The sequence below is a fragment of the Prunus persica genome, chromosome G6 (genome assembly GCF_000346465.2).
Source record: "Prunus persica cultivar Lovell chromosome G6, Prunus_persica_NCBIv2, whole genome shotgun sequence".
Classification (NCBI taxonomy): domain Eukaryota; kingdom Viridiplantae; phylum Streptophyta; class Magnoliopsida; order Rosales; family Rosaceae; genus Prunus; species Prunus persica.
In genome coordinates, this window is record NC_034014.1 from 1,088,092 (window position 1) to 1,103,603 (window position 15,512).

The following is a 15,512-nucleotide window of genomic DNA, read 5'->3' on the forward strand; positions in this document are numbered from 1 at the left end:
CATAATTGGGAATCCAAAGTGGAACAAAAATCTTGCATTTGCTTGCGTATTTGTTTTATAAGAGCCAAGCTGTACATATATATGAAGAGTATCTGACACATCAGTTTCCTCTATAATTAGCACATAAATTGTGACACATCAGAAACTTCTAGTGACTGATTGAATGTTAGGACATCTCTGATGTAGATTATGCCAGCCCATAATAAGAATTGAAACACCTACGTACGTACTTGTAACTTGTAGTCAACTATATGCTATAAACAAAATGGGTTATTTAGTTTCAGAATGCAACACCTAATTAATTTGCCTAAATTAAGATAAATCCGGCCGCTTCAAATTTGTTCTAATATATTTGACTTGATTTTTCACTTGGAAAATTTTGTTACTTCTTTCTAGAATCATATGGTGCTTAATAATTTGTTGTTACTTAACCTAATTCAGTTTAATATTTTCAACTCTCAGCCTTTCAAATAAAATCTACCCATGTTCATGCAACATCATGCTCATCTTGCAGATCTCTCTCTCTCTCTCTCTCTCTCTCTCTCTCTCTCTCTCTCTCTCTCTCTCTCAAAACCAATATTATGATCTGTGCAATGCTAAAACTAAAACCTTTTCTCATCATGATTTTCTTGAAACCCCATCATGAGGATCGCCTTGCATTTTTTTAGCATCAGTTGATCAATTAGTCTTCACATCTCCATGCCAATATTGTGCTTGTCTTTGCCCTTGAGATTCACAATGGAAGAAGATGCTGCATCAAGCATGATTTCAAGAGTCCAAAGAAATGTAGCTCTCGAAACTTCTGGTTCAAACGACAACGATTTTGGACTGCTTCATCCAAATAAGCGTGCGAGACTTGACAATGATGTCTCATTTGCAAAATTTAAAGGGGTTGTGCCACAACAAAATGGTCACTGGGGTGCACAAATATATGCAAACCACCAAAGAATTTGGCTTGGCACCTTCAAGTCCGAGAAGGAAGCTGCCATGGCTTACGATAGTGCGGCAATCAAGCTTCGAAATGGTAAAGATTTGCATAGAAATTTTCCATGGACCAATTTCACCATTCAAGAGCCTGATTTTCAAAACCATTACACAACAGATGCAATAATAAAAATGATTAGGGATGGTTCCTATCCATCCAAATTTGATGCATTTATAAGGTCACAAAAACAATCACAAACTGAGGAAATGGGCAAGGGTAACAACTCAATTAGGGTGCATGGTGATGGGAAAATATTGTCTAGGCAACTCTTCCAAAAAGAATTGACACCAAGTGATGTGGGCAAGCTCAATAGGCTTGTAATTCCCAAGAAATATGCTGTTGAGTATTTCCCTTGTATTTGTGAGAATGTGGAAGAAAATGGGGTTGATGACATTGAGCTGGTTTTCTATGACAAGCTCATGAGGGTGTGGAAGTTTAGGTATTGCTATTGGAAGAGTAGCCAAAGCTTTGTGTTCACAAGGGGTTGGAATAGGTTTGTGAAGGAAAACAATTTGAAGGCAAATGATGTGATCACATTTTATACATGTGAGAATGATGATCAATTGAGAGAGGAAGACAGAGAAAGTGCTACATTTTGGTTAATTGATGTGATGCATATTGAGGGTGAAAGCAAGAGATCATGTTTGCTTGAGCAGGAGATCAATAAGCATGAGTGTGAGGATTTGCAGGTCAAATTGGAACTGAATTTGGGGGGAAGTAGCAGCTACAAGTTTCAGCAAGGTGAATGTAAGTATAGTGAAGATCACAAGGCATCCATGGCTGACCAAAAAGGATTTAGACTCTTTGGTGTTAATATTAATTAACTGTCTAGGAGATTATTTTTCTTTTCTTAAATCCTTAATCTCCTGAATCTTACTTTTGATCCTTTTAGGCCGTCAAAGCACCAGTTTGGAATGTAATTTTTCATCATGAACAAATGTGAAATTTCATTGTTGCTACACATATAGAAGCCAAATTCTCTCTCTCTCTCTCTCTCTCTCTCTCTCTCTCTCTCTCTCTCTCTCTCTCTCTCATATTTAATTGTATGTTTCACTTGTTTATATCAGTAGTAATTCAGACGTGGAAATGGCAAGTGGGCATGTGCATATCTCTACAAATATACGCATACGCCATCCATGTATTATATACGTACGTATTCATGAACTATACCTAAATACTTTAAATATTTGGTATAAAATAAATGCATATATATGCAGAAATGCTTATGAAGATTAATATAAGGAGAACCTGATTTCAGTCCTAAAGGAAAAAAATTAAATAGAATATTTTGATAAGAATCGGTCCATATTACACTGTGTATGTGAATGACTTATCAAATCAACCATTCATGGGAAATATGGGTCTTATTCAAACCATCTTATCAGCAGATAAGCTGTCTCCCACTCATCCATACCCATTGATCCATTCCACTCATGCACTAATAAGTGGTGGTTCTCCACCTTCTTCTCTGTCACTCTTTTTCTTCTTCTCTCCATGAATTGGACTTTGTTTTTGGATTTTGGAGCAAACATGAAAACAATGGGGGTATTGGATTTTAGAATGGGGCTCATTATATCACTATCTCTGAGTTGTCTTTCAAATATAAGGGGTGAGTTTTGCTTTCTTTTTGGCCCTTGGCCCCCATTGTACCCCCAAGAAAAAAAAAAGAAAAAAAGTGAAGCTTCATATGTTATTTCATTTTTGTAAGGGAAACATCTAGAATTTAAATTCTACCCAAAAAAAAAAAAAAATTTGATGACTTATAGCTAGTACTTTTGAATTCAAATTGAATAATCTAAGTTTTGGAACCAAGGGATAGATGAATTAGAGAAGGATGTAATATATACAAACACAAATTTGTGTCTCCATATTTTTGGACCTACAAATGTTGCAGCTCATTTTTGGCCATTGAATGTGATGCGACCAAATCTTGATGCCACATCTAAAGGCGCATAATATTTCGTACAATTGCCTTCTATTTCTTTTATTTTATTTTTTCTAAATAAACCAACTTTATAAAGTGTTTTTTTTATTATTAGTCTGTATTATAATAAAACTTGGACTCAAAATGGACCCGAAAGGGAAAAGGTTTAGAGTAGGGTGAGCACAATTTTGGGTCAACTTAACTGAACTGCTCAATAGCCCAACCATTCAACTCGATCATTAGAGGGTCGGGTTGGCCTAATAATGAGCGAGTCTTGGATCCAAAAAATCATAAACCGCCATATCAAGTTGAGTTACGGGTTATGACCAAAATTGACCCAACTCAACCCATGCCCACCCCTAAAGATTTTCAATTTTTTTTAATACAAGCAATAGTTTAAATTGCATATACATTTCCTCTCTCCACTCCTTTTAACTAAAAACAAGTATCGTTCCATCTCCTTATTAATAAAGTTTGAAGTTTGAGTTAATTTTATTCATATTTTTTAATTTCGTATAACATAACACAAGACAAGTCAGAAATTAAAATCATTTTAAAACTCAACATATCCAAGTTAATTCCAATGTGTCAACAAATAGTTAAGGTTATTCATATAGTAAAATGGGGTTATCGTATCACTGAATTTATTGGACAGATACATCTGCCATTACCTTCACACTCCATAAAAGATAAGGCAAAGGCAATTCATTATGTTTATGGGCATATAAAATGGCATAGAAGAATCATCCAATTCGTGCACATGATTTTTTTTCTCCATATCTTTATCTTTGGCAACAACATGACATCATTAATTATCATATGCTACTAAAATAATGATTAATACATCTTTTGTAGGTATGACTATAAAGCTTAATGACGATACAAAATGTGAAAAATGAACTTCAAAAATCTCAAAGTGGACTAACAAACAGTTTTTCATGTGATAAAATCCACACGATTTATGCGAAAGTGACGAATTGAAGGACCCAAAGCAAAGGTGGGTTATACTATTATGCATTGCATGCTTTTGGTCTTATTTGGTCTAGACTCTAGATAGTGAGACTCCATGCATGCCAGCACCATACGCAACAAAGCTTTTGCTCATAGGGACACCCACCTAACCTACCTACCCACTGATTCGTTTTCAATTTTGCCAACAATTTTTCAAGTAGTTGTTGCTTTCAGCTTGTGCATGAAGTGTCCATTTGTGATAATAAATAGGATCATCGCAAGTTCGCAACAAGAGTTTGTAGCTCAAAGAATTAAAAGTATTTATTTTTGCATTTGAAATTCTAAGTTGGATTACTCCTTTTCCCAACATCACTTGTATTTACAACAAGGCCGACAAGAGGAGGACCTCTTTGGGCTTATAAACAGATTTAGGTAATGGATGATCAGTTGTTTGAGTTGGGCTTTAACCATTCTGAAAGATAAACCAAGTTGTTTTCCAATCCAATCATGTCACAGGTAATCATTAACAGAAGAACATACCAAGAAAGTAACCATTCAGAAAGATAAACCAAGTTGTTTTCCAGTCATATCAGAACATACCCAGAAAGGCATTTGAGAGAAAGCAGAGGTCATCCTCTCTTCTTTCTTGCACTACCATTATTCTAAAACTCATGCTTACATAAAAATTTAAAAAAAAACAAAACAAAACAGAGGGAAAGACTGCCTACAAAGAAACATAAAATTAAAGGCCTAAACTCTGTTGATCCCCACCTCCTCTTGTGGACTTTCAATGCTCTCCATTTCCAGCTCAGGGCCTTGGAGGTTAATGCCCTTGTACCTCTTAGCACAAAACACATAAACTACAAAGTCCAAAGCTGTTAGAATTGCAATTAGGAAGTAGAATCTGTCCAAGTGACCCTCATTCAGATTATTTGGGATCCAACCAGGGTTTTCACCTCTAGCTGTAATCATCATCACGATGGTAACCAGCAAGCTGCTAACATAATTACCAAGAGATATGGAGGCCATGCAGAGTGAACTTCCAAGGCTTTTGATTCCATCTGGGGCTTGTCCATTGAAGAACTCAAGTTGACCAACATACATAAAAATTTCTGAAGCACCAACAAGGACATATTGTGGAATTTGCCAAAATATGCTAAGTGAGCTTACCTTCTGACCAGGCTGCACATGTTTGAGCCTTGCCACCTCTGTGGCACCAGCTGCAACCATTGATAGCAAGCCAATAATGAGCCCTATTCCCATTCTTTGAAGCTCGGATAAGCCTTTTGGATTCCCACTTAATCTTCCAGATACAGGCACAACGATATGGCGATAAATCCCGGTGCAGATAAGAACACTGAATATGTCAAAAAGAGACATGCTAGCAGCTGGGAAGTGAAAATTTCCAATGTGTGATTCCATCACATCACCTTGCTCCACAAAAAGTGAAGCCATTTGTGTGAACACCACTGAGTAAATTATGGTGCAAAGCCAAATGGGGAGCATTTTCAGAACGCATTTGGCTTCCTCAACTTGAGTTACAGTGCACACCCTCCATGGATTATTGTGGCCACTTTGATCCATCTCTGTTATTGTTGCTGCCTTGTCCAAAAACCTGACCAAATTAAGTAACTGAAAAGTTCATTGCCATACTAAAAAGCTAATTATTATTTTGTTTGTATCAAAATTAATAAAGTGAAATATTACATACTCAATCTCTTTACTGTGGAGAATCTTTCTACTCCCTTTGATTGCAGATTCTGATCCTTCCACCTCATACAGATTCTCAGGGCTGGCTGGAACAACCTTCCATTTTCTAAATGCAGCCACAAATACCTGAGCTACACGTGGCAAAGGGTTGCCACTCGGTTTTATGTACCGGTACCTTGGTGCTGCTAACAAATACGACACCAGGCCAACGATAGCAGATCCTAATGACACCAGAAACCCCATAGTCCAGAACCCTTTATCCTCATAATAAACCAAGATGCTGTTGGAGAAAAGAGACCCAACATTGAGTGCAAAGTAGAAATAGCAGAAGAAAGCTGCTTTTGAAGACTGTTGTTTGGGATTTGTCTCATCAAATTGGTCTGCTCCAAATGTTGCTATAGTAGGTTGGTGCCCACCGTATCCAAGTGCTATTAGATATATTGATAGGTAAAACATAACAACACCCACTGTGGATTTTGGCTTGCAAGGAGTTACTCCGTCACCACAACCAGACGGGTGGATCAGGTAGAGCCAAGATGACAGTGATAATAGCCCCAAGCCCTGATTGAGGAACATTAAGTTTTTACACCAATGTTTCAAAAAACAAATACAAACATTAAGAAATATGTTGGCAACACCAAAAAAGAAAGTATTACCAGCACAAGGATGAGCTGAAAGATTGCGCAAGTTAAGAAACGACCCCAATAGGAGTCACTGAGGAATGCTCCAACAAGAGAGAACAAATAAACAGTTCCAGTCCACTTGCTGACATTATTTGCCGCCGCGGCATTTTGTTGATCAAGAACTCTGATTAGAAACAAAACCAGGTTCACACCAACACCAAAGAAAGCTAGTGTTGCTAGGCCTTGATTCGCTGCACAGAACAACCCAGACAATTAATGTATATCAAGAGGAAAGTATATCTTTGCAACTCTATAACCTAAGGAATGAAAATTTGATTGTCATCAATGATGTGTACCTAGCAAGATAGTTGCAAGGGTCCATCCTCCTCTGCTCTTTTGAACAGGGGATTTGGTTTCCTTACTCTCAGTTATCTCAGTTGTCACCTGCTGTTCATTTTCAGGGATGTTTGTATCCACAGCTCCCGACACTTCAGCGTCTCGGTTATTGTCTTCGCTAATCATCTGCCAATTTTTGAAAGGAGAGACCAAGTTAATTGCGTTCTACTAAGTAACCAACTTTCGAAAAACCTACTCAATATCAATTCAAGGGCATGACATGATAGCAATATAAATCAAGGCCTATTAATTGAATCAAACATGAACATCAACAACTAAAGTGTAGCTATAACATTACTATGAAGCCAGCTGAAGTGTAGGATACCAACCTTTTACGAAACTTGATAACTGCTTTTGAAATTCTGCAGGACTCCGGTGACGGGGAAGAGCGAGTGTCGGTAGTTACAAGTGGCAATGTAGGCGAAATCACATGAGTTGCCAGAAAACTAGAAAATACGAAAAAACCTTTTGTCATTTATGGTGGAGAAGCGAAACAAAAATTTCACCCCAAACGATGCCCCTTAATGCTTCAACCCAATGTCTCAATCCAAACTTCTTGAAAAGCCTACCATGTCAGACTAAAAACCTAATGCAGCTTATATAAAGAAAAGACCAAAGAAAGAGAACACAAAGAAAGAGGACACAAAGACAGAGAACACAAAGGGAGATGTTGTTGCTCAAAGAGAAGAAAACACTTGAAGAAGCATGCTTGTGTGTATATATCTATATATATGTATTGAAGGCCTGTTCCAATGATGACAAATGCCACACATTCAGGCTTCTGTTACGTAACAGATTTCAGAAAAAAACTCAAATGCTTTGGTCTTATCCATAACTAGTTTTGAGTTTACAAGTCATTCGGATCTTAGATTTTAGACCTGAAAAAAAAAAAATATATATATATATATATATATATGGTTATTGTAATATAATTAAGTTCATTAACAAGTCCAGGTACACTCATTTTTATTAGGATTTTAGCTTCTCTTTTAGTAGCAACAAGTGCGCAGGCATAGCCTTCTCCCCACAGAAATAAATTAACTTAAATTAAAATTTCTGGATTTTTAAACAAACATTCTAAACCACACAACTGATTCTGAATCCCCCTACATTCGGGTGCAATGCAATCCTCCTAACTCTTCATTTCCATGATATCTCTTCTCTTCCACCTTAAATAAGTCTTTGTGTTTGTCAAAAGAAAAAATAATAATAATAATAATAATCTTTTTATCTTGTCCATCCCAACTTTTTTAAAAACCTCAATGATGGTAAAATCTTGTTTGAAAGAAGAAGAAAAAAGGGTCAAAAATAATACAGTCCAAGCTACTAACATATTATGTGATTATTATGCCAACAACATGATTTCATGAAGGTGTAGGAGAGTACCTCAAGACCATCCTCTTGGAGGGAAATGATAAAAATGGCCACCACCCAAACCAAATTTTTATCAAAAGCTCTTTTAACTTCGATATGCTTCACAGTTACAGTTTTAAATGATGAGGTAACAATATATATACATAAATTCTCCTATGCAGATTTCGGGACTGATTTAGAAATTCTCCTGTATGTTTCAAATGCATAAACCAAGAGCTTTGATTTGAGAGAGATGAGTTTTTGCAGTCAGCCCAAAAGAAGAAAAAGAGATGGAAGATATTCTAATGGGTTGTTCGTGGGGTCTAGTCTAGAAACTGGAGACTGGCCATTTATTGCTTTACAGACAGAGTCTACTTCGTGTCACGACCATGGAAGGTTGTTATATAACAGTTATACGAGCACTCACCACTTGGTCGGTCCACTTCAGCGTGTCCAAATGCAAACATGTCGCATAACTTCTGGGAAATGAGCATTGACTAGAAAATAACATACTAAATCAATTTAAGGCCTCTTGTGATTTGGGTTTTCAGTGGAGTTCATTGTGGTTGTATACATCATATAATTCTAAGGTTTTTACATTTTACAGACTATGATTTTAGGTTTTGGACATTTTAGCAGAGTCCAACAGCTATGGCTAGTACATAAAAGTCACATCTCCATGGTTTTAGCCATGCTAATTGCATCTTTCAAGTTTAACAAATTTCAATAATTGGATTGCTTTAGTTTATTTTTCTTCTTTCTTAATCAAATTTTGGTCTGCCGTTTTTTTTTCTTTTCATATAAGCGATATTGGTGAAGGAGGAATTTGAAGAGAAGAACTCGGGTGCACCATGCATAGTAAATGCTCCTAACCGTAGTTACAACTTACAAGACCCTTGCAAATTTGAGTCCACCCCTTTTAAACTTTGTGGTTTATGTTGTGATGTTTTAGGCAACCTGCAAAATAGACATTATTTCAAACAAACATTATACTTGCAACTGCACGACCGTTGGTAATAAAGCTATGTAAGTGTGAAGTTGATCCCATAAGGATTGGATCGCCTAATTTCATTTGATTTCCTAGTGAAAATAAGAAAAGAAAAAAAGAAAGAAAAACAAAATTACACTGTCACATATCTCCAAAGCTAAAATCACACTTCAAACACACGACACATAGGGGTGGTTTGAAATGAGAAACTAATTCTAGAAACACCAGTGAAAAGAAATGCTAACTAAGAACATTAACAAACATAAGTGACAAAATGTAATCTAGGAGAACTAAAACTAGAACACTTGGAAGTCATCCCTGCACTTTTACTCATGTTATTGAATACTCAAAGCAAATAAACTCTAGACACATTGACGAAGATGTTCACAATCAAGACCGGGTTTAGTGGCTCAAGACGCATGATTCTCTCTAAAATAAGTAACGTGCGTATTTAGTGCTACAATACTTGTGCTTCCCATAAAATCATCTAGATGTATTCAGTACTTCAATTTAATCACATATGAAAAACTCATTAAGTTTGAAGAGAATATGAACATCACAAGAACTCTAATAGCATAGTGTTTACATTAGGCATTCAAGAAACCAATTCACATGGATGATTCTTACTTCATCCATTAGTTGCTTAGGAAAACATGAAGTATATATAATCTCAACAATCATAGGAAGTATGCTTTCAAGGGTTATCAATAAATAAAAAACATATATCAAGGATAGATTATTTTAGTGAAGATGAATTTATCAATTGTTGTCAAGAAACCAATTCACATAATGCTCACTTAGAAAGGATTCAATCATTTATTGCTAATTAGAAATTATGTTCTTGGGTATCTTACACAACTTCTCAACTTTAGCTAGATGTATACAACATAAGGTGATCAATCAAAGGAAGCAAACACATAGCATATGATTAATTTAGTGAAAAAAAATTCATCAACAACATCTAGAAATTCATAAACTCAAAGCATCAAAACAAAAGTGTAATCATATTTAGGGCTTCAACCTAAGCCCTAGAAAAATAAGAAGTTACATTGAAACTAAGAAAATACAAGAAAGAAATAAAATGAAATAGGGTTAATCGTTTTATTAGTTTCTGAATTTAGACCCGATTTGCATTTGAGTCCCTCAATTTCCAAAATGGTTCCCGTGGTCCTTTAACTTCAGTTTTGTTATGACAAATGGTCTTGCCGTCAATTTTGTTAAATCTTCCCCTACATTTAACAGAAAAAGTTAACAAAATTGACGGCAGGATCATTTGTCCAAACGAAACTAAAGTTAAAGGACCACGGGAACCATTTTGGAAATTGAAGTACTCAAATGCAAATCGGGTCAAAGTTCAGGGACTAATAAAACGATAAACTAAAAACAAGGAGGATAAAGAGAATTGCATCTTCAACCTCTTGGATCCTTACCTCAAGGCTCTCCAAGGTTCTATCCAATTATCATGTCATTCTCCCTTCTCTTTGTTTGTTCCTTGCTCTCCTCCTTCCCTAAAAATCAAAAATTGCAAAGTGTAGAGAGTGATGAACTGATTTCTTCCCCTGGCTCTTTTCTTCTTTTTCTCTTCTAACCTATTAATTCATATGATACTTCACTTTTTACCCAAAATTCTTTGGCCACTCTCTCCACTTGTCTTCACTTTCATCATTTCTTTGACTTTCAATATCTTGAGAGAGATTCCAGCTTATCTAAGTGAAACACTGTTACCAAATGGTGTGGTAACAAATAGAAAATTGAAGGTGACATCCAATAAAGGTAAATGTGGTCCAAACCGCAATTTCATAGTTAGGATCAATGTTGGATCGTTTGGATAGACTATACTTGTTCAATGGAGTTCAAATTCGGATATGTTGTAGTCAACATTCATTGGAACAAGTTTCATAGAGATCTTCCCCGCATCCGAACACCGGAAATGTTGATCCAAGGCCAAGAAGTTGACTTACGAAAATGAGCAAAAATAAATTTTATATTCAATAATGCACTTTTAGTTCACACCTATTCCAACCAAGGTAAAATTTATAAAAACACAAAAAAGAAGTATGTCAAAAACTAACTTAAAACATTAGGTGAATGACCTGATAAATCATATATATAAATGAATCCAACACTTTCACCCTTATTTGTAAGTAATTTGTAGGATTTTTAGAAGTTTATGTATGAGTTTAGAAGAATTTGAAAAATGAAGTCTTTTTTTTTTCTTTTTTTCTTTTTTTCAAAAGCAGGGAAAAATATAAATAAATAAAAACTTTGCAAGTTCCTTTGACTCCCACTCCACTCCAGAGTCTGACCTCCCCTTCTCGCTCTAAAAACACATCATAGTTTTCATCGACACCCTCTTGTTTTCCAAGTACCCTCTCTCTCTCTCTCTCTCTCTCTCTCTCTCTCTCTCACAAATTAATACCTGATAAGAACGATAAAAGACCAAGGTCCTTCCCAGTTCCAACTACCCTTTTCTTTCTGAATATAAAATTTACAGTTTTGCCGTTCCTGCTCTCCACATTGGCGCTTTCTATTGCACAAAGGTAAGAAATTTATGGAGGCATTCATCTTCTTACTTGTTACTATTGTTGCTGTTGTGGATGCTTGTTTCAGATCAGTTATTTGCGGCTGAGATTTGTGTGAAATGTAGTTGAAGTTTGGATTTTCTTCAGATGTGATACACTGTTGTTGGAATTTTCTGGGGTTTAAGGTGGGGATGGTTGCGTACGTTAATATTATTGCGGTTACTGAAGCTTTACTGTTGTAGTTCTATGTTTTTTTCCCAAAAGTTTCTGGATTTAGCCTCACTGGAAAATGTATGCGTCTTAAATTGCTGGGTTCCGCTTGCTTTGGGTAAATCTGGGTTTTCCTCATTGGGTTCAGAGTTGTTGCAAAATGGTTTGTTTAGCTTAGCGTGACAAACCAGCGTTTTTTTGGTAGTGCAAGTAATAGTTGAACAATGGAAGTCATTTTATTTAAAACAGGAAAAAAAAAATAAAAAACATTTTTATTATTGTTAAGACTTCTATTTATAGTTTTCCTTCATGGCTTTGTGAATATTAATTCTGATTTTGTGCATTATGTAGATCTTTTTTCTCCTTAGTGAGATTCCATTTATTTAAGATGGCAACAACTGCTGCTTCCAGCCTGCAAATGGCAACTGCCAGACCCTGCATGTCCTCTTCTCGTAGAGCTTTTGTGTCAAGTGCTGCAATGCTTAATGGTAATTTTAAGCTGGCTTCATGGACTAAGCTTTCGAGTGCATGCCATATAGCATCTGCACAACCTTTCCACCGGAGCTTTACATCATCATCTCTAAAAATGGATAAGTTTGTTACAAAGGCGATGGCTGGAGCTAGTGAAAACAAGCCTGCCTCAGGGTTGCCAATTGATTTGAAAGGTTAATTTTCTTTTTACCTCTCTGCTCCCTCACTCGTATTGGTACTGATTTGTTTTAAGTTCATTCCTTCCTCCTTAATATAATGGACTTGTTGCTGCTTTTTCATTATCCTCTTCTTTTCTTGTTAAAGATAGCTCATATTGGTGATTTCTGTCTTTTAATTCACTTTTATGTCATATTTTGTGGTAATGATTTGTTTTCCTATCATGGATCTTTGTATTGCAATAAAGAAAGCTGAAAGTTTGTACTCATCAGCTTTCAGTTTTCTATTTACATAATTCTCCTTGTTTTGGATGTATACACTTGGGAAGGTTGACTGTAGCTATACAGAATATGCTTGGAGGAACAGCATTGTTCTCACGATGATGTTTTATCTGATCAAATACAGTAAATTTTAAATGGTGATGGTGTTTGTGCAGAATATTTCCTTCAAATGTTAGCTTTTAGATTTTTACTGATCTGGAATACTGTATATGTGCCCAAGTTGTTGTCCATATTGCAATTAGGTACCTGCCTTTTGATGAGCACTATACCTTTCCAACTAAATATAAATATTCCTTGTGCAGGTAAGAGGGCATTTATCGCTGGTGTAGCTGATGATAATGGATATGGTTGGGCAATTGCAAAATCTCTAGCTGCTGCAGGTGCTGAAATTCTTGTGGGCACGTGGGTGCCTGTAAGTTGATCGGCCTGATATCCAGGATTTCATAAATTCCTTTTTCTCTTTCTTAATTTTTGATAATGATGTAGTCACTGACTATGAAGAGCTTATATGCAGGCTCTGAACATCTTTGAGTCCAGCCTGCGACGTGGAAAGTTTGATGAATCACGCGTGTAAGATGTTAGATCTGGTTTTGAATAGTGTTAGCCGGTAAATTTGATGAATAGCTTCTGACAAGACATTTGATGTTTCAGGTTACCAGATGGTTCTTTAATGGAGATTACCAAGATATATCCCCTAGATGCTGTTTTTGACAACCCTGAGGATGTTCCAGAGGATGTAAGGGAGAAATATATTGTTTATATTATTAAAAGATGAAAATGGTCAAATATACTTAATGTGTTTTTGTGTTCCTTCATGCAGATAAAAACAAATAAGCGCTATGCAGGATCCAGTAAATGGACTGTCCAGGTATGAATTAAACTGCCTTAGTTTTTGTTTTAAAGTTTTTCTGTATGTTGGAGCATTAGACTAGTTTTAAGGTTAAACATGGACAGACAACAAATTAGAACATAATTTCAGTGCCAAAGTAACAGGTCTTTTTGTGCTTTCCCTGGAGATCACTTCCTAATAAAATGGAACTGAATGAGGATCCATGACATTCAGCCACCAACTTTAGAAACAGTTTGGCTAAGTTCCTCTTTCCTTGTAGTTTAAGTCTTGCATTCTACTGGTCATGAATTTTATCTTTTGTTTATGCTGTAAGGAATTTCATTGTTGCTACTCTTGCCTTTCCAAAATGTTGAATTTTAATATCATATGTTGTCTGATATTCAGCATCTCATCCCTCAATAGCTATTGAGACTGTCGTTTGACAACATTCCAATTTGATGATCTAGATGAGGGGTTTCAGATTTTTCTTAAGTTGGCTTTTAAATGTACAGATAACATAATTCTTCAAACAGCATATGGTTTTTCTTGTTATTGAATCTTGATTTTATGTTTTGCAGGAAGCTGCTGAATCTGTCAAGAGTGATTTTGGCAGCATTGACATTCTTGTGCACTCACTTGCAAATGGACCAGAGGTACGTTAATACTCATGATGGAATTTCTATCCTTATTTTCTTGGCACGTATTAATTGTTCTCTTTAATAGGTAGTTAAACCTCTGCTGGAGACATCGAGAAAGGGATATCTTGCTGCTCTATCCGCATCGAGTTATTCCTATGTTTCTCTACTCAAGCATTTCCTCCCGATAATTAATCCAGGCAAGCTTCCACATTTGTTATCCAGTATTGTTTTCTTTTATTTGTGTTTTCTTTAGTTTGAATTAGAATGTTGTGGTTACAGGTGGTTCATCAATTTCTCTTACATATATTGCTTCCGAGAGGATCATTCCTGGGTATCTTTTCTATGCATTGTCTGCTTCACATTTGTGTATGGAGTTACTTTTGCTAATTTTTCATGATGATGGATTCTTGAATTATCCTTTGCAGATATGGTGGAGGTATGAGCTCTGCAAAAGCTGCTCTTGAGAGTGACACTCGAGTGCGTTTTTCTTCCATGCACTTTGTACATGTAATTTATCCCGGTTTCCATTCCTTCCAAGCTTGTGTTGACATGAATTTTGGCATTATTCAGGTTCTTGCTTTTGAAGCTGGGAGAAGGAAGGGAATTAGAGTCAACGCAATATCTGCTGGTACCGTATATCCTATATCTTATGGATTAAATTAATAGTGGAATCGTCATGGATGGACTATTGTGGTCATTTATATTGGTGATGTCTGGAAGATCTTTTCGCTCTCAACCATGATTGGAGCTTCGTTAAAAAATTTATTGAATTACATAGGTGTTAAGCTTCCTGGAGGTTTTTCATTTGGCTAGTATTACCTCAACTTCTGTTTTTGAATCCTCAGGTCCACTGAGAAGCCGTGCTGCAAAAGCAATAGGATTTATTGATATGATGATTGACTATTCCTCAGCCAATGCACCTCTACAAAAAGAACTGTCTGCAGGTAATTTACCAGTCTCCTCTTCAATTTTATTTTACTCTTCCCTTTTTCTGTTATAGATACTGAAGTCACAAATCTCATTAAACAGAGGAGGTAGGGAACACAGCTGCGTTCTTGGCATCACCTTTGGCCTCTGCCATTACTGGCGGTGTTATATATGTAGACAATGGTTTGAATGCAATGGGTGTGGGAGTTGACAGTCCAATTTTCGAGAAACTCGATATTCCAAAGGCTCAGCACTGAGGATGATAGAGGCATCTGGCAGGCAGGCTGGCTGAATGATAATCCAAAAGTGATGAGTTGTACTGTAGACGACTAAATGCCGTTAGTTTGTGCCCTCCCCCAACCCTCAGATGTCTTGTCCGGCGGCCCCATTTTGGCATGAGAGAAATTTTACCCTAGGGACTGTAACAGTTTTCAAGAACCTTTATTTGAAATGCTTAAATCAACTTAAAGAGTTTGTGGTTGACGCTGGATGGATGACAAAAATAACAAGAAAAATTCCGAATAAGG

General features: G+C 36.3%; 3 protein-coding genes across 3 annotated transcripts; 2 read left to right on the forward strand and 1 right to left on the reverse strand.

Annotated features, from left to right (window-relative positions):
- On the forward strand, positions 739–1,809 carry LOC18774428 (AP2/ERF and B3 domain-containing transcription factor At1g51120). The gene has a single exon (XM_020567387.1). The coding sequence runs from the start codon at positions 739–741 to the stop codon at positions 1,807–1,809; it is 1,071 nt and encodes a 356-aa protein (XP_020422976.1).
- Positions 4,320–6,965, reverse strand: LOC18772306 (protein NRT1/ PTR FAMILY 7.1). The gene is made up of 5 exons (XM_007207477.2): positions 6,919–6,965; positions 6,550–6,715; positions 6,227–6,444; positions 5,572–6,131; positions 4,320–5,475 (listed from the first exon to the last, which is right to left on the reverse strand). The coding sequence occupies exons 2-5, from the start codon at positions 6,713–6,715 to the stop codon at positions 4,611–4,613; spliced, it is 1,809 nt and encodes a 602-aa protein (XP_007207539.1). The 5' UTR covers positions 6,919–6,965; the 3' UTR covers positions 4,320–4,610.
- On the forward strand, positions 11,204–15,510 carry LOC18772294 (enoyl-[acyl-carrier-protein] reductase [NADH], chloroplastic). The gene is made up of 13 exons (XM_007205255.2): positions 11,204–11,470; positions 12,014–12,327; positions 12,894–13,003; positions 13,106–13,161; positions 13,243–13,327; positions 13,412–13,459; positions 13,999–14,073; positions 14,144–14,255; positions 14,338–14,389; positions 14,484–14,535; positions 14,629–14,686; positions 14,904–15,002; positions 15,088–15,510. Exons 2-13 carry the CDS (start codon positions 12,051–12,053, stop codon positions 15,240–15,242), a joined length of 1,179 nt encoding a protein of 392 aa, XP_007205317.1. The 5' UTR covers positions 11,204–11,470; positions 12,014–12,050; the 3' UTR covers positions 15,243–15,510.

What these genes read in the sequence shown, in the direction of transcription:
- LOC18774428 (XM_020567387.1), top strand. Translation starts at nt 739, where the DNA reads ATGGAAGAAGATGCTGCATCAAGCATGATTTCAAGAGTCCAAAGAAAT.
- LOC18772306 (XM_007207477.2), bottom strand. Translation starts at nt 6,715, where the DNA reads ATGATTAGCGAAGACAATAACCGAGACGCTGAAGTGTCGGGAGCTGTG. An exon ending in CCTTGCAACTATCTTGCTAG is followed by an intron (nt 6,445 to 6,549) that starts GTACACATCATT and finishes TGTTCTGTGCAG; the next exon opens with CGAATCAAGGCCTAGCAACA. An exon ending in CTCCACAGTAAAGAGATTGA is followed by an intron (nt 5,476 to 5,571) that starts GTATGTAATATT and finishes TAATTTGGTCAG; the next exon opens with GTTTTTGGACAAGGCAGCAA.
- LOC18772294 (XM_007205255.2), top strand. Translation starts at nt 12,051, where the DNA reads ATGGCAACAACTGCTGCTTCCAGCCTGCAAATGGCAACTGCCAGACCC. An exon ending in TTGTGGGCACGTGGGTGCCT is followed by an intron (nt 13,004 to 13,105) that starts GTAAGTTGATCG and finishes GCTTATATGCAG; the next exon opens with GCTCTGAACATCTTTGAGTC. An exon ending in TCCGAGAGGATCATTCCTGG is followed by an intron (nt 14,390 to 14,483) that starts GTATCTTTTCTA and finishes TATCCTTTGCAG; the next exon opens with ATATGGTGGAGGTATGAGCT.